General features: G+C 39.8%; 3 protein-coding genes across 9 annotated transcripts in view; 2 read left to right on the top strand and 1 right to left on the bottom strand.

Annotated features, from left to right (window-relative positions):
* LOC125271747 (NACHT, LRR and PYD domains-containing protein 12-like) overlaps positions 1-13153 on the top strand; it is a 1137836-nt gene that overhangs the window by 481810 nt on the left and 642873 nt on the right. The window lies entirely within an intron of this gene.
* nthl1 (nth-like DNA glycosylase 1) lies at positions 76-6489 on the bottom strand. 2 transcript variants are annotated; one of them, XM_048196006.1, is made up of 7 exons: positions 6211-6488; positions 5931-6119; positions 5558-5811; positions 5316-5486; positions 5076-5235; positions 1324-1429; positions 76-1209 (listed from the first exon to the last, which is right to left on the bottom strand). In XM_048196006.1, the coding sequence occupies exons 2-7, from the start codon at positions 6088-6090 to the stop codon at positions 831-833; spliced, it is 1230 nt and encodes a 409-aa protein (XP_048051963.1). In that variant the 5' UTR covers positions 6091-6119; positions 6211-6488; the 3' UTR covers positions 76-830. The 2 variants fall into 2 exon arrangements, with proteins under 2 accessions (XP_048051963.1, XP_048051962.1); XM_048196005.1 differs by having other exon boundaries at positions 5931-6489.
* tsc2 (TSC complex subunit 2) overlaps positions 6598-13153 on the top strand; it is a 66501-nt gene continuing 59945 nt past the window's right edge. For 3 of the 4 annotated variants that reach the window (XM_048195969.1, XM_048195967.1, XM_048195970.1), the window contains exons 1-11: positions 6598-6764; positions 7228-7370; positions 7454-7540; positions 7624-7734; positions 7980-8127; positions 10952-11069; positions 11835-11883; positions 11994-12119; positions 12241-12314; positions 12702-12828; positions 12948-13091. In XM_048195969.1, the coding sequence (XP_048051926.1) occupies positions 7236-7370; positions 7454-7540; positions 7624-7734; positions 7980-8127; positions 10952-11069; positions 11835-11883; positions 11994-12119; positions 12241-12314; positions 12702-12828; positions 12948-13091 (1119 nt within the window). In that variant the 5' untranslated portion in view covers positions 6598-6764; positions 7228-7235. Of the gene's footprint in view, positions 6765-6861; positions 6911-7227; positions 7371-7453; positions 7541-7623; positions 7735-7979; positions 8128-10951; positions 11070-11834; positions 11884-11993; positions 12120-12240; positions 12315-12701; positions 12829-12947; positions 13092-13153 lie in introns of all 4 variants that reach the window. The other variant, XM_048195968.1, reaches the window with a different exon arrangement.

Below are 13153 nucleotides of genomic sequence, written 5' to 3'. Positions count from 1 at the left end.
CATAATTATTCCGAACTTTTGACAGTGTACATACCGTCAATTTGCATATTGTACCCAATAAACATACTGCAAAAGTACACTAATATGCTATTCTTTATTGAATACTAGTGTGTTGTGCATGCATATGTTATATATATCATGTATATGGAACTGATAACAGGTTGAGCACAATGCATTGTGGAACGCAAATTTTGGCAATTTTTTATTACAGGAGTTCTGTGTACTGAAGGAAATTTTGAAGTAAGAGTAGTATGGTAGTATGCTGTTCTAACACAGGGCTGTAATAATCAGAAATGGCCAATATCTGATATTCTTAATTCTGCTCTGCTGCTCTTCATTACGCACAGCTGTGTATGTTGATAGGATGACTAACAGTTTAAAAAGTTACATTTTTAGTCTGGTCTGCCTTAGCGGTCTAACAGTGTTCGTCAATGTCAAGACGATGGCCAATCAGATCAAAGAAGGCGGGGCTTACTGTTCACTGAATATTAGTGCGAATTCCAACGTGATGCTTTAGATTTTACAATCAAAGAGTGCGTGGTAAGATGTATGCAGCTAAACATTAAATATCTGACAACTGTTTTATGATAGATATGTTCAATGACTAACAGTAATATACAACGATGTGAACTACAGTGAATTTTGCATTTTGAATGGTAAATATGCTATAAATAATGTTCAACACAAGGTTAGGACCTTGTTCTAACAATGTCCTTTAATCTAAAACTTTTTTTCATTTAGTTACAATTTATTTGATAATAAACGTAATCAATGTGATGTGATAATCGTTGTGCATTTACACAGTACTTGGTTCAAACTGAATCCAACACTCAGCTGTCTGGTGTAAAGACAGAGGTCTGTCCTGATGGTGGCGCTCCTGCTTTCCACTTCCTTCTGTTTCTCTGCCTGAGGAGGGATGGAGTGTCTTTTGGTGTTGGCTTTTCTTGTCCCTTGTTTCCTGACACTTCCTGTTGGGCTGTGTGCTTCCTGTTCTCAGAGGGGCACCTGGACCGGGATGCGTCCGCCGGCTCTTCTTTAACCTGTGGTGTTGGAGATGCTAGACTGGATTTGAGCTTCTTGCTGGGAGAGGATCGGTGTGCGGAGGGACAGGTGTGCTGATTCAGACACATGGAGCACAGCGGCCCGACAGGTAAACACACCTGCTGCCCGAAACCAACCAGCAACCAGTTGATCTCACTCCACAGGTCTCTGCAACAAGGGAAAAGGCAGAAAAGAAAACATTGTGGTGCTTCAATGAAATTGTGTTGATGCTGACTTGTAGAGATGAACGTTAGCAACAACAGGACCGAAAATAGAGGTTACCGTGGTAACCACTCCTCGAGAGCTCTCCGAGTCTCCTCTGGTGATTTGGTCTCTTTCCTGGTCCATCCGAGCCTGTTTGAGATTCGGTGGACGTGGGTGTCCACGCCTACACACACACACACACACACACACACACACACACACACAATAATATAAATACAACACAACTAAAATAATGAAAATATGTCAAACTTTAAATTTTGACTTGACAAAGCCCTGCCTGAAAGATTACAAATCTGGGCAGTTTAACAAAAGATTTGAAGTTTTTAAGAATGTACGGTGTTGCTGATTGTTGCTAGGCAGTTGCAAGTGTGTTATAGCTAGTTTATAGGCCACTGCTAGGTGGTTGCCATGGTATTCCAAATAGTTGCTAGGCAATTATTAGGGAGAGATCTCTGGTGGTTGCAAGCATGTTCTGAATTTCCGGTTAGCTAGTTGCTAGGGTGCTCTAGATGTTTTATAGGTAGTTGCTAGGGTGTTCTGACTGTATTGTGTTTTGGCTGTTTTATACGTAGTTGCTACTGTGTTTGAGTTGTTTTATAGGTAGTTGCTAGGGTGTTCTGGCTGTTTTGTAGGTAGTTGTTAGGGTGTTCTGGCTGTTTTGTAGGTAGTTGCTAGGGTGTTCTGGCTGTTTTACAGGTAGTTGCTGTTTTGTAGGTAGTTGCTAGGGTGTTCTGGCTGTTTTACAGGTAGTTGCTGTTTTGTAGGTAGTTGCTAGGGTGTTCTGACTGTTTTGTAGGTAGTTGCTAGGGTGTTCTGGCTGTTTTACAGGTAGTTGCTGTTTTGTAGGTAGTTGCTAGGGTGTTCTGACTGTATTGTGTTTTGGCTGTTTTATCCGTAGTTGCTACTGTGTTTGAGTTGTTTTATAGGTAGTTGCTAGGGTGTTCTGGCTGTTTTGTAGGTAGTTGTTAGGGTGTTCTGGCTGTTTTGTAGGTAGTTGCTAGGGTGTTCTGGCTGTTTTACATGTAGTTGCTGTTTTGTAGGTAGTTGCTAGGGTGTTCTGGCTGTTTTACAGGTAGTTGCTGTTTTGTAGGTAGTTGCTAGGGTGTTCTGACTGTTTTGTAGGTAGTTGCTAGGGTGTTCTGGCTGTTTTACAGGTAGTTGCTGTTTTGTAGGTAGTTGCTAGGGTGTTCTGACTGTTTTACAGGTAGTTGCTGTTTTGTAGGTAGTTGCTAGGGTGTTCTGACTGTTTTACAGGTAGTTGCTGTTTTGTAGGTGGTTGCTAGGGTGTTCTGGCTGTTTTGTAGGTAGTTGCTAGGGTGTTCTGACTGTTTTATAGACCTTATTTTCCAGAGAAACATGCGTGCCGCCATCTTTAGAATATTGTCTTTGCACTTCCGTTTCGCGGTAGCCCTGTATATTTCTATGGCATCGCTGTTGAAGAATAATTAGCTGGTGAAGTGGATTTACGTGTTATAGAATTAACAAAAGTTATCATGAGCACTGTAATGTTTAAAGCGGGTGTCTTAACAAATGTCAGTAGAACGGGAAGATTTTAAAATGAGCAGTTCATTCATAAATACATAAGATCACTGTGGAAATACAAGCCGGAAGTCAAAAGACAACGACCGCAGCGCTGAAAAGGGGCGGGGCTACATAAGGTCTATAGGTAGTTGCTGTTTTGTAGGTAGTTGCTATGGTGTTCTGACTGTTTTACAGGTAGTTGCTGTTTTGTAGGTAGTTGCTAAGGTGTTCTGGCTGTTTTATAGGTAGTGGCTAGGGTGTTCTGACTGTTTTACAGGTAGTTGCTGTTTTGTAGGTAGTTGCTAGGGTGTTCTGACTGTTTTATAGGTAGTTTCTAGGGTGTTCTGACAGTTTTATAGGTAGTTTCTAGGGTGTTCTGACTGTTTTATAGGTAGTTGCTGTTTTGTAGGTAGTTGCTAGGGTGTTCTGACTGTTTTACAGGTAGTTGCTGTTTTGTAGGTAGTTGCTAGGGTGTTCTGGCTGTTTTGTAGGTAGTTGCTAGGGTGTTCTGACTGTTTTGTAGGTAGTTGCTAGGGTGTTCTGACTGTTTTACAGGTAGTAGCTGTTTTGTAGGTAGTTGCTAGGGTGTTCTGGCTGTTTTGTAGGTAGTTGCTAGGGTGTTCTGACTGTTTTGTAGGTAGTTGCTAGGGTGTTCTGACTGTTTTACAGGTAGTTGCTGTTTTGTAGGTAGTTGCTAGGGTGTTCTGACTGTTTTGTAGGCAGTTGCTAGGGTGTTCTGACGGTTTTGCAGGCAGTTGCTAGGGTGTTCTGACGGTTTTACAGGTAGTTGCTGTTTTGTAGGTAGTTGCTAGGGTGTTCTGACGGTTTTACAGGTAGTTGCTGTTTTGTAGGTGGTTGCTAGGGTGTTCTGACTGTTTTATAGGTAGTTGCTGTTTTGTAGGTAGTTGCTAGGGTGTTCTGGCTGTTTTACAGGTAGTAGCTGTTTTGTAGGTAGTTGCTAGGGTGTTCTGGCTGTTTTGTAGGTAGTTGCTAGGGTGTTCTGACTGTTTTGTAGGTAGTTGCTAGGGTGTTCTGACTGTTTTACAGGTAGTTGCTGTTTTGTAGGTAGTTGCTAGGGTGTTCTGACTGTTTTGTAGGCAGTTGCTAGGGTGTTCTGACGGTTTTGCAGGCAGTTGCTAGGGTGTTCTGACGGTTTTACAGGTAGTTGCTGTTTTGTAGGTAGTTGCTAGGGTGTTCTGACGGTTTTACAGGTAGTTGCTGTTTTGTAGGTGGTTGCTAGGGTGTTCTGACTGTTTTATAGGTAGTTGCTGTTTTGTAGGTAGTTGCTAGGGTGTTCTGGCTGTTTTGTAGGCAGTTGCTAGGGTGTTCTGACGGTTTTACAGGTAGTTGCTGTTTTGTAGGTAGTTGCTAGGGTGTTCTGACGGTTTTACAGGTAGTTGCTGTTTTGTAGGTAGTTGCTAGGGTGTTCTGGCTGTTTTATAGGTAGTTGCTAGGGTGTTCTCACTGTTTTACAGGTAGTTGCTGTTTTATAGGTAGTTGCTAGGGTGTTCTAGATGCTTTATATATATAGTTTCTAGGGTGTTCTGGCTGTTTTGTAGGTAGTTGCTAGGGTGTTCTGACTGTTTTATAGGTAGTTGCTGTTTTGTAGGTAGTTGCTAGGGTGTTCTGGCTGTTTTGTAGGTAGTTGCTAGGGCGTTCTGACTGTTTTATAGGTAGTTGCTGTTTTGTAGGTAGTTGCTAGGGTGTTCTGGCTGTTTTATAGGTAGTTGCTAGGGTGTTCTGACTGTATTGTGTTTGGGCTGTTTTATATGTAGTTGCTAGGGTGATCTGGCTGTTTTATATGTAGTTGCTAAGGTGTTCTAGTTGTTTTATAGGTAGTTGCTAGGGTGTTCTGACTGTTTTACAGGTAGTTGCTAGGATGTTCTGGCAGTTTTATAGTTAGTTGCTAGGGTGTTCTCACTGTTTTACAGGTAGTTGCTGTTTTATAGGTAGTTGCTATGGTGTTCTAGATGCTTTATATGTAGTTGCTAAGGTGTTCTGGCTGTTTTATAGGTAGTTGCTAGGGTGTTCTGACTGTTTTACAGGTATTTGCTGTTTTGTAGGTAGTTGCTAGGATGTTCTGAAGGTTTTATAGGTAGTTGCTAAGGTGTTCTGGCTGTTTAATAGGTAGTTGCTAGGGTGTTCTGACTGTTTTACAGGTAGTTGCTGTTTTGTAGGTAGTTGCTAGTGTCTTCTGACTGTTTTATAGTCTGTCTGATTAAAGCAACTTGAGTCAGAACAGACAGAAACTTTGTCAAGCCAAGTTACTAAGATAACTTCTTCCTTACCGATGCCTGAAACCTGGTTCCAGGCGATGTCCATGGCCAGGTGGGCCATCTTAGGGCCGACGCCCGGCAGACGTATCAGACCCTCCACTGTGTTAGGAATGTCTCCGCCAAACTCCTGCTGGATCAGAGCCGTGGCCTGTTTGATGTACTTCACCTTTGTCTGAGAGGATGGTTGTAAGTTTATTAATGTTGAAATTTGTTGAGTATATATATACACATGTTTTTGAATTTGCCATTTACCCTCCAGAAGCCCACTGGGTAGATGAGTTTGCCCAGAGTCTCCTCGTCCATGTTGAGTATGGCGTTCACGCTGAGGTCATGCTCACGTAATCTCTGCATAGCGCCAGCCGTCACATGATCTTTCGTTTGACTGGACAACATTAAGGAGATCAGCACCTGATAACGACGCACCTGAGGAAGGAAGAAAGAAAGCTGATTGGTTGTCCATTACCTCAGGTGATCTGCGATTGGTTCTCGCTCACCTCAGGCGGGGCCTCTGCGTCGTAGCATTTTTCTGCTCCCATTTGGTCCACAGGAGCATCCCGTTTGCTCCTCATTTCCCTGATAAACGACAGCTGTGTTCTCCAATCACACGGCTCCCAGCGCTCCCTCTTTAGCTCCACCCCTTCCTCCTCATACTCCACCTTCAAACGGCCCCGCCTTGATTTCCTAGGTGACATCAGAGGGGCTGCTTCTTCCTTCACTTTTGCTGTGTCTTTGCAACTTGACACAGTCTCTGTAAAACATAAAATAAAAAATGCATGCATTAATTAATAAATAATTATATTATTAATGATATAAAATATTTAGAAAAATGTTTAAAAGTTTTAGCTCTACTTGTGCAGTTCATCTGACCTGCAGGAGTCTGTGCATGTGTCTGCAGTGGAGCATCTGAAATACTCTGCTCGTGAACTTCTGCTTTCACTTTTGGAGGATCATCTTCTGATTTGAGCCCTTGAGTCATTCTGGATCTCAATCTACGGATTCCTCCTTTATTTACAGCACTTTTCCCCATAGTCTCGGATGCAGAAGTGTCTAATACAGCTGTTGAATCGGCGAAATATGGAGAGTTCATTCTTACAGTAAAACGACGGAACATATAAACACATAAACTTCGCATTGGCGCTGACATTACCTGAACTTTACGTCACAAATATAACCTCAGTTTTACTTCAGTTTCACATCTCCTAAACACAACACCAATATCCATGTTTTCGAAACCGATGTCCGACTCCTGAATGAATCATTATTTTTGAGCCGGATCTTTACAATGAATTTATTCACGCTCTGAGCGAATCGTTTAGGAATCGGTCTAAATGGATCCGAGCGGATATATGACACAAAGGAATCGCTGAAAACAAACTTTTGGATTCGCGGATTCAGTTTCATAAGCGTTAAACATTTGTAGTTTCTTAACACAGCCTGCGTATGTAAAGTAAACGCGCACTCGCTGCTCTCGGAACTACAACTCCCTGCCGCCCGCGGTCATGTGGCGTGTTTTTGTAGGAAGTGCATGCCCGTGTAATAAACATGACTTCCGGGGGGCAGTAAAGCTTGCTGGTGAGAGCTGGGGCAGTTCTGCTGGATGAGGCACTGTGTCCCGAATAAATGCATAAATCGGGAGCGATTCAGCTTGATTTTTTTAGTTATATCTTCTCGATATCAGCCCTTCTCTGTAATCCCCAGACGGTACGTTAAATAACAGTGTGTTTGTTTGTTTGCACTGGCTTGTTTGTGGATTGATACTGGTTTATTTATTTATTTTGCCTTGTTTATTTGTCCACAGCGGGGATTTGAGGGTATTTAAACGGCTTATTTGGCTCGTTTATGTTCAGGTATTGATTTCTGTGACAGTCAGAGAAATGTTCAATATTAAATGCTCGCTTTTTATGTGCATGGGCTGAACTGGACTGTCACGAGGTGTCAGACGTTTGACTTCTGTGCATTGTTTTTCTGCCCTATTTTCATGACAAAATATGCCATATTTTTCTGGAATAGACTGTTATTTATGTTGCAACTTAGTTTATGTGTTTTGAGGTCTCGAGGGGCTAATGTACTGGGAATGACATGCCACAAATCATGTGTGTAAGGTTGTTTGAAGGAGTTTTCTGACTCAAGGACCTCTTATTCTCTCGTTCATGGTCTGTCTCAGGTGTGAAGATGAATAAACAGCCCAGTAAAGAGTCTCTGCGGGACAGGGTGAAGGGGATCTTTGGCCTCGGTACGCCCCGGCCCCACAGCAAGCAGACTGAGAACAAACCGTCAGAGTTTATCATCACACTGGACATCCTGATGGTCAGAGATGCTCCAACTGAACACTTCTGTACTTCTCCATGACCTTGTGTTTCTCATATAATCTCTCTTATCCCATAATTCAGGAGCTCACTCCGGACTGTGGCCTCCACCACCGGATCAAAGTCATCAACCAGGTGTGCGACCTCGCCAAATCCAAGAAGTTCGAGGAGGTGAGAGCGTAGAGGAGCAGCTGTATGTTCCTGAGCCTATATGTGCAGATAAGTGGATGTCAAGTGTGTTGTGTGTGTTTCAGAATGCCGTGGAGGCCTTATGGAAGGCTGTGGAGGATATGATGCATCCTGAACAGCCGCCTGAAGCCCGTCATGCAGTGCTGGTGCTGCTGAGAGCCATTATACAGGGACAGGTGCGCATTTTCAACACCTTGTCAAGTCAAGTTACTTTTATTTATATAGCGCTTTATGCAATACAGATTGTTTCGAAGCAGCTTCACAGTGCTAAACAGCAAAATAAAGATTCAGCGTTGCAGTTAAATTAAATTTACTGAATATTAAATGTCCCCAACTAAGCAAGCCAGAGGAACAACAGAGCAATGCCCTGACGTTGCGGTTGCAAACGCAGCTCACGATCTTCATGATCTCTTTTGTGTAGGGGGAGCGGCTGGGTCCATTAAGAGCGTACTTCTTTAAGATCATTCTGGACTATCAGCCCTCTAATGAAGATCTGGCCGAGAGACTGGAGGTGTTCAAGGCCCTCACGGAGAATGGGAAAGACATCACTTACCTAGAGGAGGAGACTGGTATGTTGCTTACTTATATATATATATATATATATTAGGGGTGTAACAGTACACAAAACTCATGGTTCGGTACGTACCTCGGTTTTGAAGTCACGGTTCCGTACAGTTTTCGGTACAGCAGGTGGGGAGAAAATAGCTTTTTTTTAATTAAATATAGGGCTGGGCGATATATCGCATGCGATTGTCACGCGCATTTCGTCATTAAAGCCGGTTCCCTGATTGCCGCGAAATCGCCATCACCTGCTTTCAAATGGAGGGGCATTTAATAGACAGAACCGTAGATCACTGACAAGCTACACAATATCGCGTTCATTATCGAAGGCGATTCATCTGCGATATGAACGCGATATTGCGTGGCTTGTCAGTGATCTACGGTTCTGTCTATTAAATGCCCCTCCATTGTGTTTTTGTCATTAAATATATTAAATTCTAACTAAAAGTTTCTTAAGGATAAAAAAATGATCTCTGCTAATGCTATAAACTATGTAGGGAGCCTTTACTTTAATATTATGCTACTATAATATTAAAGGTTAACAACTGAGCACAAACCATTAGCCTAAATTCAATTTTATTTTTAGATAAAATAATCAACAAATTATAGGCCTATGCAAACATGTAAGCTGCACCGAAGGCAGTTTTTGCATTAACTTCTAAATGTTTTTAGTCCAATTCGTTGTTGAAATATAATCGTTTCTGCACAGTGGCTGTCATTTTCACGACAAATTTATTTAAACATACATTAAATGGCCTAATCAGGACATCACTAAAAGTTTAAGTAAAATATAATGATTATATAGGCTAATACAGTGCATATATTGAGCGAAAGAGTTCATTTGCTAACTAACAAGCTGTGGAGGACACTGAAAAAAAAATAAAAAAATAAAAATAAATAAATATATATATATATATATATATATATATATATATATATATATATATATATATATATATATATATATATATATATATATATATATATATAATCAGTACAGTCCAAAAGTTTGGAACCACTAAGATTTTTAATGTTTTTAAAAGAAGTTTCGTCTGCTCACCAAGGCTACATTTATTTAATTAAAAATACAGTAAAAAACAGTAATATTGTGAAATATTATTACAATTTAAAATAACTGTTTTTGTGTAATTTGTGTACAATATTTTTTTTCAGGATTATTTGAATGAATAGAAAGTTCAAAAGAACAGTGTTTATCTGAAATCTAATCTTTTGTAACATTATAAATGTCTTTACTGCCACTTTTGATTTATTTAATGCATCCTTGCTGAATAAAAGTATTCATTTCTTTAATTTCTTTTCAAAAAAATAAAAATAAAAATTCTTACTGACCCCAAACTTTTGAACGGTAGTGTATAATGCTACAGAAGCTTTGTATTTCAACATTGAAAATAATCATAAATGTTTATTGAGCAGCAAATCAGCATATTAGAATGATTTCTGAAGGATCATGTGACACTGAAGACTGGAGTAACGATGCTGAAAATTCAGCTTTGCATCACAGGAATAAATTACTTTGTCAAATATATTTAAATAGAAAACAGTTATTTTAAATTGTAATAATATTTCACAATATTACTGTTTTTTACTGTATTTTTAATTAAATAAATGTAGCCTTGGTGAGCAGACGAAACTTCTTTTAAAAACATTAAAAATCTTAGTGGTTCCAAACTTTTGGACTGTACTGTATATATATATATATATATATATATATATATATATATATATATATATATATATATATATATATATATATATATATAATTAGGGGTGTAACGGTACGAATACGTCATGGTTCAGTGCATACAGTCGGTCACAGGCGATCCACACTCAATACAGAATGGGGCGCGCGGTAATGCAATGCTGTTTGCTAACCGCCACAACAGGATAAAGCGCAGAAGAAGAAGAACAGACGATCTATGCACCAACCCAAAACAAGAGTTCAGATGGCACACAAGAGCTTGCCAGTAGCTGTACGCTGAGTTTCGATGAATTCTTGTGATGCACAAACTTGATGGAAAGGAAACCAGGCTATCAGAAAGTGCATCCTGTTTCTTTTCTTTAATTTACAAAACCACAGTGTTTTGTTTTTATTGTGAGTTCACACATATAAAAGTAGTACCTTTACAGTTTCGAATGATGTTTTACTCTCATCTATATCACGTAAAATGTATTTTAAGTTGTTTTCATTGTTATCCACTGTTAATTTGTTTTCGCTGTTGTTTCTGCTAGGTTAACATTAGAGCGAGCAGCCATGTATAGTTGCTACTACTTACATGTTTCAAATGAAAAGCCATATTTGAAGTCGATGGATGATAATTGAACGTTTGGATTTCTTGAGGATCCGCCATTAACTATCTGACGATCTGTCCCTCACGGACTGCATGACTTTGCCACAAGTTTTTGTTTTTTTCTGCAACTAACTGACTATTAAATTTTTGGTTGACTATGCCTCTTCTAGTCGACTAACGATTAGTCGAATATTAGGGGGCAGCCCTAGAAAGATCTGTAAAAGCCCATACATTTACTCGCCCATAGACCTCCCCTCGACGAAATTAGGACAGAAGTGGTTGACAAAAGAGACTGATTAAAACACCCGGTGTAAACGGAAATGCGTCTCCCTCGTCTACTTGTGATCCACCTTAATACCAGGTGGAAACAGGGCCTAAAACTCATTTACTCACCCTCATGTTGTCCCAAACTTGTTTTTTTCCCTGTGTCTTTCTGAGCTGCTGTTTTCCAAATAATGAATGTTAATGCTTTTGTTGAGCATCACACACAGATTGTAATGTACATTTGTGCGTTCTCTTTCAGCTCGGTTTGTCCTGCTGTGGATGGACATCGGCCTGTCCTCGGATTTCCTGCATGTCCTTGTGAACCTGGTCAAATTCAACTCGTGCTACCTGGATGAGAACGTCTCCCTCATGGTCCAGTAAGAAAACACACGCACATAAACTTCATGTTTCTCATAAGCTGAAAAGATTTTTGATCTAAAAGCTTCTGCTTAAATATTTGAACTGTTTTGTAGACAGATAAACACTACTGTTCAAAAGTTTGGGGTCAGTAAGAATTTTTTTTAAAGAAATTAATACTTTTAATTCAACAAGGACACATTAAAATTGATCAAAAGTGACAGTAAAGACATTTATAATGTAACAAAAGATTCTATTTCAAATAAATGCTGTTCTTTTGAACTTTCTATTCATCAAAGAATCCTTAGATAAAAATTATGAAGCAGCACAACTTTTGCAGTTTTCAACATTTATAATAATCAGAAATGTTCCTTGAGCAGCAAATCATCATATTAGAATGATTTCTGAAGGGTCATGTGACACTGAAGACTGGAGTAATGCTGAAAATTCACAGGAATAAATTACATTTTACAATATATTCACATAGAAAACATTAAATTGTAATAATATTTCACAATATTACTGATTTTACTGTATTTTTGATCAATATATGCAGCCTTAGTGAGCAGAAGAGACTTCTTTCATTTCCCCAGACTTTTAAATGCTAGTGTACATTTGTCATGTATGAATTTCTTTACAAAATAATATTTATATTTAATCCAGCACACATGTTTCTTTTTCTTCAGCATTTTAAAGCTCATGAAATTGGAGAGCTGCAATATAAATGATGAAGAAGCTCAAATATAAGAGTTTTCACTCATTGAATAATGATTTGTTTCTCACAGGAAAATCTGCCTTCTGTGTAACCGGACGACTTCCTCCACAGACATTGAGGTTCGTCAGAGTGGCGCTTTGATTCAGTCTTTCAGGGTGACTTCACACCAGTGATATCTGAGCCGTTTATCTGTGTGTGTGTGTGTGTGTGTGTGTGTGTGTGTGTGTAGGTTGCACTGCAGGTGTTAGACGCTGTGGTGTGTTATAACTGTCTGCCCTCGGACTCTCTGACGGTGTTCATCATCACGCTGTGCCGAACTGTTAATGTGAAGGAGTTCTGTGAATCCTGCTGGAAGGTAATATTGATATATTCAGCCGGTTTTAAGAATACATTGATGCATCGTATATTTAATGTGTATCTCATAAACAAGCGTTGACTTCCTCTCACATGATCTTTTTGTCTTGTTGTGTCTCCAGTTGATGCGTAAGGTGTTGGGGACTCACCTGGGTCACAGTGCCATATACACCATGTGCCGTATCATGGAGGAGAGGTACGCACTCAATTATAGGGATGTCAAGAGTACTTTTACATCAGTACCAAAATCGACAGTTACTTAAAAAGTAATCTGATTACTTGTAATGTGTTATCCCCAACACTGTTTATAATAGATATTTTTTATTATTATATTATATTATTATTTCTATTTTTAATAATAATAATAATTTATACCTTATTTAATAAAAAATAAACTAATTTAATATCTTTATTGATATATAACTTTTCAAATAAAGGAAGATTTTCACTAGCATATTTTTTCCCCTTTAGTAGTGAAATGAATATTGAGTTGTGAAGTGTCATTGGTGTTGGCATCAACTGCTGAACTGCTGAACTGTTGTCAGCTCTAGTTATCTCAGCAGTGTGTGTCTCTGTGGTGTAGGGTGTACTCTGAGGACGCCGCTCTTCTCAGGGGTGCTGTGTTTTTTGTTGGTATGGCGCTGTGGGGGGCTCACAGACTTCCTGCCCTCAAAAACACCCCCACTCTGGTCCTGCCTTCCTTCTACAAGGTGTCTACGAATTTGCCATCAGTTTGTGTTTTAATATACCGTATATTATTAAACCTACTGTATTACTGTACCTACCTATATTAATTACCTACTGTTTAACCTCTGACCTTTGTGTCCAGGCCATGAGCTGCTCTAATGAGGTGGTGTCCTACGAGATCGTGCTGTCGATCACGCGACTCATCAAGAAGTACGGCCGGGAGCTGCAGGTGGTGACGTGGGACATCCTGCTGTCCATCATAGAGAGACTCCTGCAGCAGATTCAGGTACACGCACACACACTATTAGAGCGTTTTCAGACACGTAGATCATTTGCTTTGTATGGAAG

Source organism: Megalobrama amblycephala, linkage group LG7 (genome assembly GCF_018812025.1).
Source record: "Megalobrama amblycephala isolate DHTTF-2021 linkage group LG7, ASM1881202v1, whole genome shotgun sequence".
NCBI classification, from domain to species: Eukaryota; Metazoa; Chordata; class Actinopteri; order Cypriniformes; family Xenocyprididae; genus Megalobrama; species Megalobrama amblycephala.
Note: the sequence above shows the minus strand (reverse complement) of the source record. Positions and strands in the feature narration are given on the sequence as shown.